The 19,734-nt window shown below is 53.1% G+C and overlaps 1 protein-coding gene across 2 annotated transcripts in view; it reads right to left on the bottom strand.

Moving 5' to 3' along the window:
- Phactr3 (phosphatase and actin regulator 3) overlaps window positions 1–19,734 on the bottom strand; it is a 204,801-nt gene that overhangs the window by 66,796 nt on the left and 118,271 nt on the right. For both annotated transcript variants that reach the window (XM_074075043.1, XM_074075042.1), the window contains exons 2-4: window positions 16,623–16,784; window positions 13,881–13,958; window positions 5,882–6,064 (exon numbers count right to left, since the gene is read on the bottom strand). In XM_074075043.1, coding sequence (XP_073931144.1) covers window positions 5,882–6,064; window positions 13,881–13,958; window positions 16,623–16,784 — 423 coding nt within the window. The remainder of the gene's footprint in view (window positions 1–5,881; window positions 6,065–13,880; window positions 13,959–16,622; window positions 16,785–19,734) is intronic.

The following is a 19,734-nucleotide window of genomic DNA, read 5'->3' as shown; positions in this document are numbered from 1 at the left end:
CAGCACTGGGATGACTGGCACCCTCATGTGCCACGGGGCAGAGGTGAGAGTGGTATGTTGGCACATGGATGGGTCTCCTCATTCAGGATGGGGCTCAGCAGTGTTGACGTCAGGATCTCATTACTTGTCCTGTGTAGTGGATGTTCACAGCAGTCTTGATCTCTAACCACCAGGTGCCAGTCACCATGTCCTAGTGTGACTCCACATCTTGTTCACACCACAGTCCAAATTCTCCAGCCATTGCCATATGTCCCCAAGAGAATCACTACTCTTTGACACAAGGTCTCACTATGTAGCCCAGACTGGCCTAGAACTCATGATCTTCCTGCCTCTACCTCTCAAGTGCTGGGATTACAGGTGTGAACTTCTATGCCTGGCTTGAGAACCACCACTCAAAGGAAACACTTTTAGATTTCTTAAGGGATGTGTGTCATGGTGAAGGTCGGCCCTGCATGAGCTCCACAGCCACAGTGTGATATGCTCTCATGGCATAAGCCTGGCCTGCGTAGTGGGAAGGTGGACAGGCCAGGTTTACCTTCTGGGACTCAGGCTCCTCCCAGGGACCTTGGAGTTGACATTTGAACTGGACTCACTGTGGCTATGTGGGATGTCACCAAGGGAAGGGCCGACAGGGAGACAGAGCAGCCTGGACTTGGAGTCCCAGGGCCAAGGTCAGCCACTGAGGTTGGCTGTATTCCATGCCAGAGCTTCATGGAAGATTTCACTAGAAAAGAACTGAGCCAGGCTTGCCCCACAGCCTGTGAGTACTCGGTAGACTGTCCGCCTTGCCTTGTATTACCAATTCCTCCATTTCTTCTGAACAGCAACGAGCCACCATCTGAAAACCAATCCAAACACTCCTGGCCTCAGGTATACCCAGCTTTAGCAACAATTCTCTGCTCCTTTGAAAAATGAACTTTTTTTCTTCTTTCAGTGTGACTGGGGTTTGAACTCAGGGCTTCGTGCGTACAAAGCGGGCACTCTACCACCTGAGCCACACCTCCAGTCCATTTTTCTCTGGTTATTTTGGAGATGCGGGGGGGGGCGGTCTTAGAACTATTTCCCAGGCTGGCCTCGAACCATGATTCTCCTGATCTCAGCCTCCCAAGTAGCTAAGAGTACAGGTGTGAGCCACAAATGCATTGCAGAAAAATAAATTAATTTTAAACAATTGCCAAAGCTGCATCTCTACTCCCTTCCGCATTGCCTATTCCTCCTCCCTCCCACCAGCGAGGCCATGCCTGCCCTGCCTAGCCACTTACCTGATCTCCAACACTGTCCTTGTGGACTTTTGGACCTCACAATCCCCTGCTCAGAAACCTCGTGAGCTCTGCTCTCTGCACCTGTCTGATGCCCCTGGCTGCCCCAGGGCTTAGATCTTGGTCCTCCTCCCCACCCACCCTCTTACTCATCAGTCCTGCATCTAGCTCTCTGGCTCCAGAATTCACCTCATCTTTGTCAGACCTTGATCATTCCTCTGAGTTCTGGACTCATTTCATCAGCCACCCTGACATCCCCTCCTGGAGGTCAGTTAGGCATGATGAGACACCAGACCAGCTCTTGTCTTCACACGAGCCCTCTACCATCTGCCACCTGCTCTCACCTGTCCATCAATCCACCTTGCAAATATAACGGGCCTCCCTTGGAGTCTAGGCACTCTTCTATTAGCTGCAGTCAGGGCATGGGACAAAACACGTCCTCACCTTCACCAGGCTGAGTTCTACATGGCCCTCTACCACCAGCTATCCAGCCAGACTGGGTGTCCAATCCTCTCCATGCTGTCCGCCACCCATTACATACAACTCATGGACAAATCCTGTCAACTTCACTTCCAAAACTATTTCTCAGAAGCATCAACTTGTGCCCTGCCAGAACCCCTGCCAGAACCTCAGCGACAACCTCCAAGCCCCACCCTTGCTTCCCAGGAGATCCAAGTCCATTCTCTAGCTCAAGGAAGGGTTGGCAAACTTTTCTCATAGAGGGCCAGATGGTAAATGTTCTTACTGTGGATTATATGGTCTTTGTTACAATTACAGTTTTTGTTGGAAGGGAAAATTCTGGAAGGTTGGCCAATATGGATGGCAAAATCCTCTTGACTCCACATTCATGTGGCCATGAGGCTACCTCTCACCCTCAGCACTGCCCGCTAGAATGGTCTCCTCTCCTACTAGCCACAAAAGGCCACTGAGTCACTAAGTGGCTACAGCAACCAGGGACCTCAAACTTTAATTTACTTCATTCTGATTGGTTTAAATACATGCATGGCTAGTGGTCACTCCACTGGACACTGTTCTAGATTCTCTGGGAGTGAGTCCAGGGTCCCAGTGCCACCTATCCAACCAGAGAGAGGACGATGGAGAGGCAGGCACTGGGCGCAGCACAGCAGACGCCGCTGTTTGGTCTCCAGCTCACAATGCCAGCCCCTTAGGGCAGCACCTGATAACCATACAGACACAGGAAGTGGGTAGGACTGACCAGGAGCCTAGAGTTGGAGACTCCCATCCTAGACTTCAGAAACAACCCACACTCCAGAGGCAGAATGATGCCTTATCTCCTGCTTGACTCCAGTGTGGGTTGTGGAAGGCTGGGCTAAGCTCTAATTCTAGATTGGCTTAACCTTTCTGGCTCTGTTTCCTTACATTATTTTAAAGACATCTGTGTAATACGAAATGCTCTCAAGGCAAGGGATGGGGCCCAGATGTGACAGCCCCCTTGGGCACTGAGGTGCAGGATGTGGGATGAGAACAAGAGTGGACAACATCAGATCAACAGCTGGTCCTCCCTGAGCTCTGCAGGAGGATTGGGGAGACCTCACTGTGGCCTCAGGCTTCAAGCCCAAACCCAAAATAACCACCTCATCATGTAAGAAAGGGCCCCAAAGCAGGAGGCCAAAAGCTGGGAACACAGAGTTAGCTCCTAAACCAGGCACTTCACCGTCACAGAAGGGGTCACAACCTGCACACACATACACACACGACCAGGAAGTCCCCACAGATGACGCTCATCTGCAGAGAGGGCTGCTACTTCAGTCAGCAACTGTGGCTTGCTGGGTGGCTGCAGGGGCCCAGTGAGCTTCAACTTCAAGGGTTGAAAACAACCTGCACACCTGGATTTTTTGTGAATGTTTTCAAACTATCTTTTAAACATTTTTTTTAAAGGTTGGTTTGCAGTTTTCTTCAACAGCGAATCTAATACCTTGTGTTACATGGCAACCTGCCTCTCACCAAAGGGTGAGGCTTCTAAGGCAGACCCAGGATCTGCAGGGCAGGACAAGGCATCAGGTTTGTCCCAGCTCAGTCTGTTGCATGCTATGCAAGCACTCTACCATGTGAGCCACACCCCCAGGAAGAAGCAGTTTGTTTCCTTGCAATGCTGGGGTTCGAACCCAGAGGCTTATGCACACCAGGCAAGTACTGTACCACTGAGCTACATCCCCAGCCCTGTCCCAGCCTAATAGCAAAATGCAGGTAGTTCCACACCGTAGAACACATGTGCCACCAGAGGCATGGCCGCTGAGCAGCATCGAGGCAGCCAGAGATGGGATATCAATGCATCACTCTCCAGAGCTGCTCTGGACCATGACAACAACGATGACAGCAATGAGGGCCTGCCAGTAATAACAAGTACTTTCTGAGTGTTCAGCGTGCATTAGGACAGAGCTAAGTGCTTCCTGGGGATCACCCAATTCAACTTTAGCAAACCTGAGAGGTTAGTGTGATCAGAAATAAGCTCAGAGAGATTAGGTGACTTGTTTCTGATCACACAACTTAGTGAGGAGTTCAGTCACCTACAACCCCAGGTCAGCCTGATGTCAGAGACGTTGTACTCAGTGTCACTCTCTGTCTCTGGAGTTGCTACTCAGCTGTGTGTCTCCCCTTCCTTATGGGAAGCACTCATCTCCTGGAGCTGTTTCCAGGTAAACAAGCAAATGCACCTGCAGCACTTGGTATGGTACCTGAAGCACCTGGTGCAGCACCCACAGCACTTGGTAGGCAGCTGAAGCACCCACAGCACTCCACATGCTAGACAATCATGTTGGCTCTTCTTTTTGTCCTTCCCAGATAAGTACCACTAGTTGAGAATAAGCCAATTGCAGATGTCCCTAAGGAATGAGCCATCTCTCTCAGAAGCCAAACCAGGTATCTCGGTCCTGCTTTGGAGACTGTGGACACTGCTGTGCACTCTTTGATTTTGTTTGGTATATTTTACTGAAAGTGAACTCACACTTTTAGTTTCATGTATTTGTAGGAAAATCTCTCTCAAGACCCTGGGAAAGAAATACATACCACTTGCATTAATTAATGAAAACACAGCACTATTAAAATATTTTCTACTTGTTTGTTCATGTGCCACCCACGGGAGGTTATCTTATATCCCCAGGGACTCAGGAGACATGCAGAGCAGCCAGGGAGGGAGAAGACTGCACCCTGTACCCTCACACTGGCTGTTACTTTTCTATAGGTGAGTCCACTGGTGCTCTATCCCAGGGCTCGACTGCTCCCTAGGAAGGCTGCCCAGGCCCTGGAGTCCTCCCTGACCCAGCACCTCTGCATTCCATCCCAACTCCTACCATGCTTGATCAACTTCAGCTGAGCCAAAGCCCCCAGTTTTACTGGCTCTTTGGCCAACTAAGGCCACCAGCCCAACCTGGGTGTCATTTCAGGAAAGCCTCACTGGCCTGCACCATACACTTTCATTCCCACATTACTTGTGGCTGCTTTTGTGCAGCAAGTACAGAACTGGCGGGTGCTACCAGATGCCCCTGGTCCAGGGCCATTAGTACTTTCTTTCCATCCTTTCACCAAATAAGTCAGCCATCCTGCCCTCAATCTGTGTGTGTGCTGGTCCCCAGCTGGCTTCTGCTCACTCTGCATCTGCCAGGAGAAAGTCTTCCTTCCTAAGTTCTGACCTCAAAAGACCAACTCTGCTCCCAGGAGTCCATCCCCAAGCCACACAGCTGGAGGGTGTGAACCAGGTCAGAAGGGGCCATTGAAGGGAGCTGCCACCTTCCTCCTTGGAGCTGAGTGACCAGAAAGAACTGCCAAGAAGCAAGAGCCACCTGCAAGAGCCAAGGAGCAGTGTCCCAGCCACATGGAAGGCTCAGAGGTCAAGTGCAAGGGCTTGCTAGCTGCAGAGACCACAGGAGGAGACCCTGCTTATAGTCATCATAACCACACCAGCCACTGCCCCATGAGATCAGCTGTGTCCCAAGGGGATACAGGAGGGCCAAGAGGACCTCTGTGTGGCAGCTGGGACTGCCCCTGGGGCCACAGCTCTACAGACTTCAAATTCTCTTTGCATCCCCTAAGCCAAGTCAGAGAGGAGAGGCACAGCCACCTCGTCGGGCAGAGCACACCCCAGGCAGCTGCCTGTCAGTACAGTAGGGAGGCTGCATGCAGGCCTCTGGCAAAGAGCAGTGGTGCAACCCTGGTTTGGTAGAAGGACATGCCAGAGAACTGAGGACCACCAATCTCTAAAACGGAAGTCCAGAAGGCCCATTCCCACTGCTTGGATTCCTGGTCTCCCACACCTAGAGACATACAGAGCTCACACTCCAGTCCCCAAACTGTGCACAACAGGATGTTTGGCTTGAGCTTGTATAAGAAGACAGGTTCCCAGCACTACAGTGAAGTCTCAGAAAACTGCTTAAAATGGCTAGTGGGTCAGACAGGAGAGGGAGTGTCTCAAAACCCCCACAGGGGCTCAGTTTGTGCTTTTCTTCTTCTCTATCCCTCCCCTCTTCCATATACAGCTGGCAAGTGCCCTGTGTGCAATTAAAGTAAAAGCCACTACCCCTGGCCTCACTGCTGCACCTGGGTTGCTACCCAGGCCGATGGCCATTCCAGAAGCAGGTGAGCCCCACAGGGTGTCCAGCTATTACCTGCATCATCCAAATGGACATCTGAGGACAGCAGCTCATCCATGGAGGCCTGGTCTGTCCTGGTGGCTGAGGGGCTTCCTGGCTGGACATCTTCCGACGTCAGTGTCTCCTGCTTGGCAGTGGACTGCTCGCTCTGTGCAGGTCGGGGGCCTCCATCCGGGCCACATGGTTTGTTTTCAGCATCTGCAAGAAAATTAGAATGTCAGCCAGGGTACACCTCCCTTCCCACACCCTTCATTGACAGCAAGGGCCTTCCTATGAAGTGTGCCGCCCAGGGCCTGGTGTGGCAGCTGTCACTCCTGCCCCCAGGAGTTCCTCTCCACATCCCGTGCTCCCATACGAATGCTGGCACCCTACAAAACGGGCTCCTGGTTTCTGCCATATGTACTCTTACTCCAACACCTGCTGGAGATGGGATGGTGCTCCCCACCCCATTCCTTTGCAGTCCCCCGCTGTGGTCCTGCCTCTGCCTTGTGGCTTGCTTTGGTCCATGGATGGCAGCAGATCTGATGCAGAAGTGGCTTTAGACTGCTCACATCTGCCCATTTGCTCCCTCCTGGGCCTCGATCCTCACGCTGACAGTGGTGAGGATCCAGCTCCACCAGAGCTGCTGGTGGACAAAAGACACAGGAGCAGAGCCAGGGCCAACACAAGTGGGTGGCAACAAACACAAACAGCACAAGTGGATGCTGCTAGTCCCCAAGATGCTGAGGCTGTCACATGCATTAGTGTGGCTGCAGGTAACGAGTTTTCACACTGGGCTCACCCTTAGGCCATCAGTCACTCACGAAGCAAACAGTCAGTGACCATCTACTATGCACCTGGTACTGAGCAGCCTGGGGAAGGCAGATGTCAAGAAGACACTGTCCCTGCTACTCCCCAAGGAAGCCATGGGGATGGCATCTTGAGCCCAGGAATAGGGCTAGGCCAAGGACAGAGGGGCAAAGAGCAGGGAGTCCCCAGGCCCAGGCAGCAGCCTTCTGAGGAGGGGGACACCAAGGTTCTCAGGAGGACTTAAGGACCTGGCACTTTGACTTGCCTGGGGCTGGGCTGCTGCAGCCTCTGGGACTTAACTGATCCTCTCCAGGTGGCACTGTCACAATGAGAGGCTCAGCCCCCAGGATGCAGGAAGGCTGCTCCAGTCACAGCTACACAGGACAGGAGGCCTAGGCTTGGGACACTAAGCTATCTCATCATAATCACCCTTCTGAGATGCATGTCTAAGTCTGATGCACGAGCACCCATGAGGTCCTCTACATGGACCCCTCATGCTGGTTCATGGAAGCATACCTCAGGGTTCAGAGTAACAGCATGGCCTGCACACATCTGCACAGTCACAGGTCTCCTGGACCTGGCCTCCGCCTGTGCTGTCTCTCAGCCCAGAGAGGGAGGAAGATGGTCAGAGTGCCCCTTTGCCCAGGTCAGTCCTGACTTCCACCTGCTGCCCTGTGTCCTCCAGGACCACCCATTTCACTTCCCCAGATGCGCCAGTTGGACAAAAAGCACATCCCCTGCCTGACAGGTATCCCACCCACTTGCAAAGGGGTTTCCTGTGCCACCAGCAAACCCCTCTGGGCCTCGACTTGCTCATCTATAAATGGGTCGATGTTACTCCTGGCCTCGTGGCTTTCTTGTGAGAAGTATTAGAAGGAAAGATGTGTCTAGAATAGTGCAATGCTCCAGACGTGCTTGCTGTCACTGATGATGGTGGGCTCTGATAAGGAGAAAGATGACAGGGGACCCAGCCACCTGGCCCATGGTCCAACAGGAGGCTTAGAACAGGAACTTTTCCTTCCTCAACAGAGTTCTTCCCAGGCCCAGGACTCTGGCCAGCCCCCCCTTCTTTCCTGGGCCTCTTGGGGAATCTGAGCTTGTCACTGCTCACCATCTCCCCTCTCCCTGCCACTGCACCTCTATCTCCGCAGGGGAGAACAAAAAGATCAGCCCTGCTAGAAGTCTGGAGACCTGCCACAGGGACCGGCTCTGCTGGGAGTCACACTGCCTGCCCAGAGATCTCGGGGAGGCCAGTGACCTCTTCCCATGAAGGAGGCAATGGCAAATATTCCAGATTCAGTGGCCCATCACCACTAGTCTGTGCTGCTTGTCCCCGCTTCCTTTTGTTTTGTTTGTTTGTCTGATGGGGGAGATGGCACTGGAATTTGAACTTAAGGCTTTGCGCTTGCTAGGCAGGTGCTCTATTGCTTGAGTCATACCTCCAGTGGCTCTTTTTGCTCTGGTTATTTTTAGAGATAGGGTCTTGCTTTCTGCCCAGGCCAGCCTAGACTACCATCCTACTTTATACTTCCCACTAAAATTGTGATGACAGTTGTGTGCCACCATGCCCAGGTTTGTCTGTTGAGACAGTGTCTTGAGAAGTCCCCTCTTCCCCCACCTTCCACCCAGGGTTGGCCTAGAACCCTGATCCTCCCAATCTCAATCTCCCAAGTAGCTGGGATGACAGGCCCACCCACTTTGTTTTACTTTTATAAAAGCATAGAACATTCTTAGCTCAGAGGCTACAGGCAGTCAGGTCTTGGTCTGCACTGAACTCCTGGCTCTTCCTGTCGACTCCGTCCTGGGCCAGGCAGGGACCCAGATACAGCCAAGGGGCTCATTTGGGGAGAGGATTTGATGTCACAAAGCTCAAAACTAGCTTCCCAGCTTCCATGACTGGATTGCCCAAACCTGACACACTATTGTGACAGTTTCCACTGCCAGCCTCCATGCCCTAGGGCAGGGCAAAATATAGAACTTTTTTTTTTTTTTCTGGAGCTACTGTCCTAGAGTCATGTTCAATGGCCTGGGAGTCACAGGGCTCTGAGGGAAATCAGACAGTGACAAATCAAGTCTGTCTGGTTTCCCTGCGGTAGCAACACCAGGGCCATGTGTGCACACATATCAATGTGTACATCTATGTGTACACATGCAGATACATGCATGCATACTGCATGGGGTACTATGCATGTTTTCTTTGTGCTAGTGTGTGCGTGTTTATGTGCTCACGTGCATGTCTGTGACAGGCCCTCTTGCTGTGGCTGCTCAGTGAACCACTAAGCAGGAAAGGTCACCGCACAGAAGGAACATGAAAGCCATTGCTACCAGGGTGCATGTGCTCTATCAGAGACGGGTGAACACAGGGCAAGCCCTGTCTCACCCGAGCTCCTCCACCACCCTGTGTGAGGCAGGCAACTGCCTAGCACTTCCTGCTGTGCCCGCGGCTATGATTAATCACATCTCCATCGTCTCACCTCCATCACCTCCACCATCAGCATCATAGCATCAGGAATAAAATGGTCACAACCTGGAGCCAACGATCAGAGGGCTCCAGCCCCACAAGTCTCAGCTTGCACCTGTAGTCCTAAAATTCCTTTCCCTGTGTCTGCAGCCTGGCAGCCTAGCAGGGCTGTTCTGGGCTCCGCTCAGAGCTCCAGCCCAGAATCATGCTAGCAAGTAGTTACTGTTCCCAAAATAGCCCTGGTGGCAGGGCCGTTGCTAAGAAACGGTGATTGGGGCCTGGGGGTGGGGGTGTGAGTGGGGGGCTCATGCCCTGCTCCTCTCTCTACATGGCCGGCTGGCCTCCCTCTGGCCAGCTCTCCATCCTGCCCTTCTCCTCTGAGGGCTTGCAGAGGGGAGCACAGAGCAGCCACAGTGAGAGGCCTGCCATAGGCATGCAAATGACCACACACACACATGTACAGTGGAAGCACATGTGTGTGTGCCATGCAGTGCATGTGCACATGCACATCTATGTGCACACATGGCCCCCAGCATTGCTACCACATGGAAACCAGACAGACTTATCCCTGTCCAATTCCCCTGGGACCCTCATGACTCCCAGGTCACTGAACAGAGCACCAGGTAGTAGCTCCCCCTTTTATGATGGGATATGAATTTCCTCAAATTATTTAAGAAAATGCAAAGTCAAGGCACCCAGGGAAATGGAAGAAAGTCATTCGGGGCGGTGAGCAATGTTGCACAGAGAAGCAAGCAGGTCCTGTCCCCACTCACTGAGGTGGTCTAAGGACCCAGTGGGGGGCCAGAGAAGCTGGTTTGCTCTCCATGGACCCAGATGTTTGGGGGGGGAAGGTGGACAGAGGAGAGGGAACAGAGTGGGAAAGGCCACCTTCTCTCCTTCCCACAGTGCACTGTCCTATAATGTCACAAACTGGATGTCTCCTACACCCCCACCAGATGACCACAAGTGCAGGGACACGCATGTGAGTTCTTGGAGCTGTGAAGGATGCCCAGCAGTTCTGGGAGGGGCTGTGGCCAGGTATCCTCACTGTCACCATCCTCCTGCAGCCTCCCTGGGAAGTCCTGGCCAAGGTACAGCAGGCTCAGTGAGGGCAGTGGACCACAAGAGGGCGCCCATGGTTGCGGACTGGTTCCACCTGGCAAGGAGAAGGCAGAAGCTGAGCCTGATTCCTTAACCCAAACCCAGGAGACTCTGCTACCCTGGGGAGTGCTCACAGCCACAGGAAAGGGGAAGGCACTGTTTCCACATGGAGTCAGCCCTCCTGTTCCACCCCTTCTGGGCCTTAGGCCTCCCTGACCTACACAGGAGTGGCTGCAAGGACAGTGACCATAGATTCCAGTCACGATGGAAGACGATCCCAGTTCTCCCAGCACCTAGATGAACTGGGACAGGCAGGGTCTGACCTCAGTGCACCTGGACCTGCTGCAAAGGAAGCACTTTCTCCAGGAACCTACAGCCAGCATTGGCATTTATCTTATTATGACTGCAAAACCGCACAGCAGTCCACCAGAAAATTGGCAAGTCTCCCCAGAGGTAATTCCTGTGGCCCCCTTCCCTTCCGAAGTGGCCCTGCAGACACCCAACCTTGCTCTGGACCAAGGGCGAGCTCTCTGCAGACACTGGACTCCTCCACTTGGCCAAGCCTCTGTCACCCAGATGGTGGCGTTATAGGGCCTCTTGCACCTAGGCCCCTCTCTCCCCTCGCTTCCCTCCAACCCCACACCTTCTCTAGGTCCCTTCATGGAGCACCACGACCCCACTCCCCCGACTCTGGGGCCTTGCACTTACAGCTCCCCCGAGCTAGAAGTCACTTCCCACTGCTGGATCTCTCTGCTTCTCATCCTGGCATGCGTTGCTTATCAAATACACCTGTATTGCCCAACCCCAGTGGCTAATTTCTCTGCTGCCCAATAGCAGTGCGGTTAAAGCTCCTAAGTATGACTCATTGCCTACCTCATATGTGAGGAGCCTCAGGTTTGAGCCTCAGCACCAAAGAAAAGCAAAGCTACCAAGTGATCTGAGTGAGTGCCAAACTCTGACAACAGCCTGTGCCTCTGACAATAGCCTCTGCTCCTGCCTACCTTTGGTCCCCACTCAAACATCTCCTGCACCCTCGACCAGCCAGCCCCACGTGGCCACCTGCCTTTCCTTCACTATCCCCGTATTAGGTGTCAATTGACGTTTGTGGAGCTCCCTAGTGCTGTGCCTCACAGGCTTTGTGTTGTGGGAGAATATCTTGCTCACCTGTGTCCTTAGCAACTAACACGGGCCCTGGCATGCAGTAGACACTCAATAAAATATTGAGCCATCAATCAATGAGTGTATGTTCAGCTCTCAGGGATGAGTGGCCCGTAACCACTCAGCAAGAGAGAAAGAGCCATGTGAGGGAACTTACCACCCGGGGACCCACTCCAGCCTGCTTCATGTGGCCGCGAGCTAAGAATGGCTTTCTCATCTTTAAGTGGGAAAATATCAAAGGAAAAGTAATTTTCATAGCTCATGAAAATTATTTGAAATTCAAATTGATACATCCATAAACAAAGTTTTATTGGAACACGGCCATATGTCCACTCAGTAGGCATTGTCTGTGGCCATTTCTGCCTCAGAACATCAGGTGACAAACTGTCAGACCTTGTTATGCTTTGTCCTCTCATCCCAGCTGCTCAGGCGGGACTCTGATGGCCAAAGTCATAGGTCAATGGTATTTGGACGGTGGAGGTGTAACATGACGGTGGTGTTAGAGGGGGGCCTTCAGAGGTGACTATGGTTACATAAGGTCATCAGGATAGAGCCCCATTTCTGAATCCTGGTGGCTCTGTAAAAGGAGGGAGGGAACAGACAGTCACACAGACACTGGCAGGCTTGCCTCCTGTGGCTCATGACACATAATGCTAAATACTGCCTCAGAACACTGCCTGCAAGAAGGCCAGGCCTGAGAAGTGAGAACAGGCAGACCTGAACAGAGTGTATGCTCGTACCATGCCCTTGAATATCCACAACTTCTCTTCTCTATAGTGAGCCCGCCTCAGGTATCTCACTAAGGTAGGGCTGAGTCACACAGTCAGACACCTAGGGTATTTACTATGTGACTCTTCCAGGAAAGGCTGGCCAACCCCCACCCTACAGCAACAGTGCAAGCCAGCTGGCCTGTGACTTCTCTAGAGAGCACATGGAGGCCAGGAAGACATCCCTCCATAGCGAGACATGTGTCCCCTGCTGGCCTGGCCATTGCCAAACACTGTCACAGGCCTCTATTCTGACCTCACCCCACGAAAATCATTTTTAAAAAATCAGTTGAAAACAACCACCTGTACTCTTCCTATAAGCTTTTTTCTCCCATTTTTCAAACTATAGCTTCATTTTGACAGAAATCCAATCTACATCTTTACTTCCTCCTTATTCATCAAAAATAACATTTTTTAAAGCTGGGAGCAGGGATGGACGCCTGTTATCCCAGCTATGCTGGAGGCTGAGATTGGAAAGTTTGAGGTTCTAGGCCAGCGTGGGCAAAAAGTTTGCAAGTCCCCATCTGCACAGACAAAAACTGGTGCACCTGTCACCCCAGCTATGGCAGGAAACATAAATAGGAGGATCGAGGTCCAGGTCAGCCAGGGCAAAAAGCGAGACCCTCTCTCCAAAATAGCCAGAGCAAAGGGCGAAAGGCATGGGTCAAGTGATAAAGCCCTGAGTTCTAAACCCCAGTCCACCCCACTCCCAAATAATCATTTTTTAGAATATGTGATTGCTTTTATCACCCCCTCCTCTAAAATCTAGAGTGAAACCTGTTGACAATGTAATCATCATCCCACTTAGGCATTTTTTGGTCACATCTGAATCAAAACAGTCCAGCTTTCAAGCCAGCAGTGACATTCCACCAACTCTGAGAGTCAGAAGACAGCATCCAACATAAAAATGCCACAGGACGTGACACCAAGCTTTTCTTTTACACTGGAAATAAACTTAGTGTATGAAGCCAGTTCCCTCATGCTAGCATTGTTAAAACACACCACTACGAACCCAAGGAAGGGAGAAGCCAACATAGGGCTTGGGCCACACCAGGTTGTAAGCAACCAGCCTGGCTGCATAAACTGGGTTCATTTACTTCAGGGTCTTTCTTCTTAACTCCTGGTACTTACGACCCATTACAAAGGAACCAGCAATATTTTCAAGCAGAAAAGGGAGACAGGAATTCAACATATTCCTCAGATCTTTGGCTCCACAAAGCCAGACACCTGAGATCAGGAAGTAGGAGCCCAGTCTAGATCAGACAGCCTCCTAAGGGCATCCCATCACCATGCTCCAAAACCAGAGAGAACTGGAGAGCAGGGAGGGGCAATGCCAGCATCCAGGTCTAGTGCCCCACACTGACTGGAACCCCTTACAGAAAGAGCACCACTAATTTTGCTGGTGATCATGACCAGCCTCATGCACAGAGACGGTCACGTAGATGTGGCAGAGAATGAATGGCAGGCTCTCCCCACACCCACCCTGTTGGACATTGACTAGAAGAAGGGGATCAGTCCCAGGGATGAGGTGGCCCCCACTCATGGATGGACACTCCAACACCTCAGTTCCTGCCTCTAGGGCATCTCTCCAACCTTGGAGGCTGAGTTGGGTCCAGCCCCACCATTTGGCTACAGAACGCCCCTGACTGCCATCCCATTCTCTGATATGTTTCCCAGACTCTGTAACCTAGGCGTGCCCCTCCCGATGTCCCCGTCCTCCCTCTGTGTCCCCACTTACCCTGCTCCATCATCTCCAGAAGCCCCTGTTTGATGAGTTCCTCCCGGCCCTGCCTGCCAGCCATCTTCTTCTCCAGCGCTGTACAACACACAAACGTCCAGGTGAGTCACGGCCACAGGAAGCGTGGGCCCCGCCAAAGCATAGCAATGCCTGTCTCAGGTTTACAGGAACAGTCGGGGAGTTGGTAGGCACTCGAGGTAAGGGCCTGACCCACTGACGGGGAGTGGTGGGGGCACAATTTTCTCAGCAATTTTGAACTTTCTTGCTAAGCAATGCACATATCACCAGCCACAGACAAGCAGGTTCAGGGTTTTTTGAAGCAATCATTTCTGAGTTATCTGCACAGCACCTGTGCATACAGTGCCCGAATAGCTGTTCTCAGATAGCCAAGGAGGGCATCCTCCCCGTGCCCCCAGGGCTTTGGGGCACTCTTCCACAGCTCAGGCCAGCCGTCATGACTCCATCCACCTGCCCTTCATGTCTAGTCACTGTCTTTGGTCTATCTCTCCCCTGTCTCCCCAACCAACCTTGGGTCAACAGTGGCACTCAGCAAATTCCCCAGGGGCAGGGAGGCAGAAGGCCAGTTACTTTGCCGTTCCATATACTCTGACTTGCAAATTGTGTCCATTCCTCCTTTGGAACAGCCCTCCTGCCTACCACCCCAGGGCAAAACCCACTCCAGGAACCTACCAGAGCTTAGTGTCTGGCAGAGGGGGCAGGTAACCAACAGGTGGCAACCACAGACAAGTCTTTTCTGGCCACCTATTGTGTCCCATGTACTGAGCTAGGTGCTGGGACCTCTGCGAACAAAAGCAATCCAGTCCCCACCTTCATGGAACGTGTGAGCTAGGGGCCAGTGCAATGACAAGTACCCCATGGATTAACTCTGAGAATGAGCAAAGAAATTCAGTGCTATTCACTAAATTTCCAAATACACGAACCAGGGGCCTGAAGACAGGGACGCTGAGCTGTCAACCTCGAGATCCACCCCACCCTTCCAGAGCATGAGGCTCAATCTTCCAGTCCCACAACCAAGGGCATTGAGTCTTCCGAGAGTCGGGGGCCCATGAAGGGTTGCTGAGGCCTCCTGCTCCAGTTTCCAGATTTCCCACCTAGCACAGCTACCCTCCCCCAAGTCAGCACCTCTGCAAGGGCTGCTCCCACTGCTGGGATGCATCTCCCTGCCTTTCTCAAGGACGCCAGTCACAGCTCAGCTCAATGTGGCCTCTTTGCCCCTAGGCCTTTGCACCTCCCCATCCAAAGCCACACCTGTCCCAGCCCATTTCTTCCCCAGGACCTGTTCAGCTTCTTCACAGCCAGATGGAGTCTGTGCTGGACTTAGGTGCATAGTGACTTGTTCACCTGTTTTCCTGCTCAGGTAGCCACTGCATTCCTGCTGTATGGCAGGTCCACATGAGCAGGGCCTGGGCTCCTGTCTGCTTTGTGCTTGGCACATAGGACATGCTTGGGCGTTCTTGAATAATTATGCTGCATTGTTTTCATACTTGACAAGGAGGATGTGCCAGTCACTTTCTTGAATGGTTAAAAACAGAATATCCCAGAGTGTACAGAAGTGTGAATGGGACAGAAGTGTGAGTGGGAAACCACTGCTGCTGTCCAATCCCACAGAGCCAGATACTGTGGGCACATGAGCTTTGTCCCCACCTTCCTCAAAGCCCTGGAGCCTGGGTCTATTAGGAGCTGGGAAGGAAGCTGGGACCTTGGGGACCACAAAGACACCAACTCAAGGCAGGCAATTGCCGGGCCTGTCCCTGAGGCCCCCAGCTAATTCCACGTGAGCAGCTGCCTCACTAACTGCTTCGAAAACTCTGGGGGCTGGGCCACTTGGCACCCTGGGGTTGGCTTCTGGGGACACCAGGCCTGTTACATAGCCCAGAACTGTAAGCCAGGCCAGCTCCTCTCCAGTTGCTATCTGGCCCTGGGTGAGCAGCCCCACTTCTCTGAGCGTTTCCCTTCCCTAAGGTGGGAAGGACCCTATAGGATCGCTGAACCCCAGGGAGATACACAACTGCCCAGTGCTGCCAGCCAGGCCTGCTGACACCTGCTATTCTGACCTGACCTTCTGGTCATTTTCATGCCCATCCTGCCACAGTGCAGTCTTGTGGCCGCCGTTCCCGTGGTGGATTCCGAGGAGGCCGGGCCAATGGGACAACCCGGCGTAACCCAACTTCTCACAGAGCTGGGACTGGCAGGGTGTAAGGCTGTAGCCGAAGTGAGTAGGGAAGCTTCTGGATCCTTTGGTGGGAGATGTTAAGCCAGGCATGCTTAGGTAGAGCTTAGGAGCTGGGAAGCAGGCTACCTGTCTTCTTCCTACAAAAAGAATGGCCTGAAGGTATCTAGGCCAAACTGAGGGGGGCTCCTAGGAGCAGCGAGAGCCAGGTCCTAACCTCCTTGTTGGAGTGAGTTTCCAGGGGGGGAGGTGAGGACCAGTGAGTTGTCATGGGCTGGGTGCTTGCTGCTGGCTGCATCCAGAGTATCACAGCCGGGCCAGGCACTGAGCCACAGCCTGTTGTTAACAAGGCCCCAGGTGACTTGTGTGCTCCCTAGATTTGGGCAGTGCCCTGTGCTGACCACCACCAGTCAGGTGGCGCAAGAGGGAGGCTGGTCCTCAGAGGCCACAGAGCACAGCGTGTCCTCCAGTGTCGGGGCTGGGAGACAGATCAGGGCAGCAGTGACACCACCATCCTCAGCCAGGGCCACCCTCCTCTCCTGAGTGCTTACCCGACGTCGTCTGCTTCAGCTTCTCGTTTTTCTTTTTCCTCCATTTCCAGGGCTTGAAGATCCTGCCCAGAGTGGCCAGCCTGCTGTTTCTCCTCACAGGGGGAGTTCGGATCCCTGAGACCTGATACTCAGAGCGTGCTGGGGGGCCCTGGTCCATTTCATCTGCAAGATGAGAACCCAGGGAGGGTCTCAAGTGACCACCAAACCTCCTGGCTTGCAGGGATCTAGGTGACCTCCTCACCCCATGGGGCCAGCAATGACGTCACAAAGGTTGGCGCCCAAGACGGACATCTGAGTGGTAGATGCTCTCTGGGGCCTCTTCTGACCAAGATGCATGCATGGGGTAGCAGCCTGTTTATGAGCAGGTGGGCTGTACCTCCATCGATGGAGACCCTCCTTCCATAACCTCTCATAGCCCACAGCAGCCCTCACCCAATCCTGCCTCCCTCCATGCTATCTCCATGATGAAATGTTCCCTGCCCCAGGATCTTTGTCCACGTTGTGCCTGCCACCCATGCTTCCTTCCCTCCCAGCTTTCCTCTGCCTTGTAAACCATCCATTCAGGGAGTGTTCACCTGCCTTCAGTCCCAGGCGGGGTCAGGCCTTTGCCTTATGCTCCCAAGCCCACTTGCACAGGTGCCAAGGAACTGCAAAACAGCCTGCACTCCCATCAGCTATCCCTATCACCCCTCCGAGGGCAGAGAACAAGCCTGGCACAGCTGTGGAGACCAGAGCAACCCTGCCCACTACACTGCTACCACACAGCTGCTTAGTGAACCTGTCCATGAGTACACAAAAGCACTGGCCCTGGTGTGTGTCCCCTCCTTGGTGAGACTAGGCAATGTGGTACATTCTGTGGGACACGTGCAGACAGATGTCCCAGGAAGCTCCAGGCAGTGGGTTCCTCATGCAAGGGACCAGTAGCAAGCTGCAAGTGCATGAGAAGGGGACTGGCTGGGATAGCATCCCTCCTCTCACCAACCTGGGGGCAGACGTGGGAGAAAAATCAAGCAGAGCTGTGTGTACAGTGGGACACACACCTGAGTGACCTGCCAAGCCAAACACCAAGTGTGCAATCTCCCATCATCCACACAGGAGTGCGCGCAGGGCCTGTGTGCTGGCCCATGTTGGTGAACGCAAAGGACATGTCTGTGTCCCCAGAGGGGAACAATGGTTGTGGGACAAGAAATACTTCACCATAGGTGGCTGCTTTGTGGCATGTGACATGTCTGACTTTGTAATGGGTTTGGGTAGAATAGAAAACAAAGTTCAACTGACAAGATGATGAAGTCGGAGAACTGCACGAAGCAGACAAGCACCACCTCTGTGCCTTCACCCTGGACCCCACCGATAGCCACAGTTTAGAGCAGAGTTCAGTCCACCACCATGCAGGACCTTCCATGGGACAGGGATGGGGTGTTCAGGCCATCAGACTCAACCACCCCACATCACTAGGTTGGGAGCTCGTAGGCCTGTAGCTGAGCGAAGGCCTGAGCCAGGACCCCTCCACGAGGCACCTCGAAGCCTCCCATAGCCAGTGAACATCCCACTCCACCTCTTCATTGTCACCTGTGAAAAGGGGAGGGGATTCCTGGCCCAAACAGATTCCAGAGTCCCAAGGAGACCCAGAGAGGACCAAGCAGCAGGGATGGATGGGTGCCCAACAAGAGGTTCACCTGGGAGAAGACACCATTGTCCATGGGGCTGGAGAAGGAGCAGTCACCAGGATCTGAGAGGCCAGGAGTGTGTGATGGTCTGGCTACCTTCGGACCAGTGAAAGGTCCCAAATGCAGTTCTGCAGAGCTCAGCCGAGAGGAGCTGGCATGTGGCAGCACCTGAGGGCCCCCAGGTCAGTGGCCTCTTCCCACTGACAGGCAGGCCTGGCTGACATTCCATGGGGCTCCAGCAGGTGTGACTTCCAGAGTGTTGCCCCTTAATGGCCCAGGTCTTTGGGCTAGCCAATCCACCCTCTAAGCCTCAGTTTCCACTTCTGTAAACTAATAGTGATAACCATCCCTGATAAATAGCATTCTGAGTGCTCAGTGTGGCACAGGAGGTTGTAAAGTCACACAGATATGAAACACAGGTACACAAGTACAGTACAGGTCCAACTGATAGTATGTTGTAATCCATGTAAATAGCTACATGTCTAGACTTTTTAACCACTCACATCTGTTTGCCTGGTAACTTCCAGTGAAAAGTTCCTTATAATAACATATATTAAATAAGTAACACCGCAAGAATTACGTAGTGAGCACAGCTCACTATGGAGCATTATCTTACTTGTGCAAGAAGTCAGTGCTACACACCGTTAGTGTTTATATCCACTTTACAGATGAGCAAGGTGAGGATCAGAGCTGAGAGCCATTGTGTGTTGACCACAGAGCTACCAATGCTGGTGGCAGCCCTGAACTCCAGAGACCCCTTACCTTCCCAGGCCTGCGTAGATTTACCCCCCAGACAGGGTCACCAAGGAGAGACAGGACACAAGATAGAGCCAGTCAGGCATGCAACACTCTCTCTCGCCACTCTTCACTGTGCATCACCCGTGATAGGTGCTGTGTGCACTGACGGTCATGAAGTAACTCAGTGGGAGGAGGGCTGGGTGGGGGAAGGGAGTCCTGCCACTCAGGATGAGCCCAGGGCTGTGGCGTTGAGGACCTCTCCCTGCAGACACCACACACACACTATGGAAGCCACAGCAGTGACATTCTCTACCTCCATTTCAAGGGTGATCCTGATACCCAGCCGCTGGCACCCAGTGGGGGTCCAGGGCCATCACAGATCCCTTCCCCACGGCAACCATGCTGTGCATGCGGGATGCAGCCGGCCCTTCTCTTACCAGACGCAAATCATCCCCGGTTCCTTCCCTCTCCTTCCCTTCCTCTGCCCACGGGTACCAGATGGGAGCAGAACTGCCAGTCCACTGGCCCCAGGAAGCCAGATGTCCTGGAACCGTTCTTGGCACCAATAGCCCAAGGGCAGGCCAGGCCTCCCCAAGTCTCCAGGCTCACGTGAGGATGAAGACAAAGATGAGCCCGGGAGATGATGGTGCACTGTCTTGCTTTATTTATATCTTGCCAAGATGCACAAAGGATCTGTGGCAGTCACC

The sequence above is a fragment of the Castor canadensis genome, chromosome 5, assembly GCF_047511655.1.
Source record: "Castor canadensis chromosome 5, mCasCan1.hap1v2, whole genome shotgun sequence".
Taxonomy (NCBI): domain Eukaryota; kingdom Metazoa; phylum Chordata; class Mammalia; order Rodentia; family Castoridae; genus Castor; species Castor canadensis.
The sequence above is the reverse complement of the archived record's forward strand: the minus strand, read 5'-3'. Positions and strand labels throughout refer to the sequence as shown.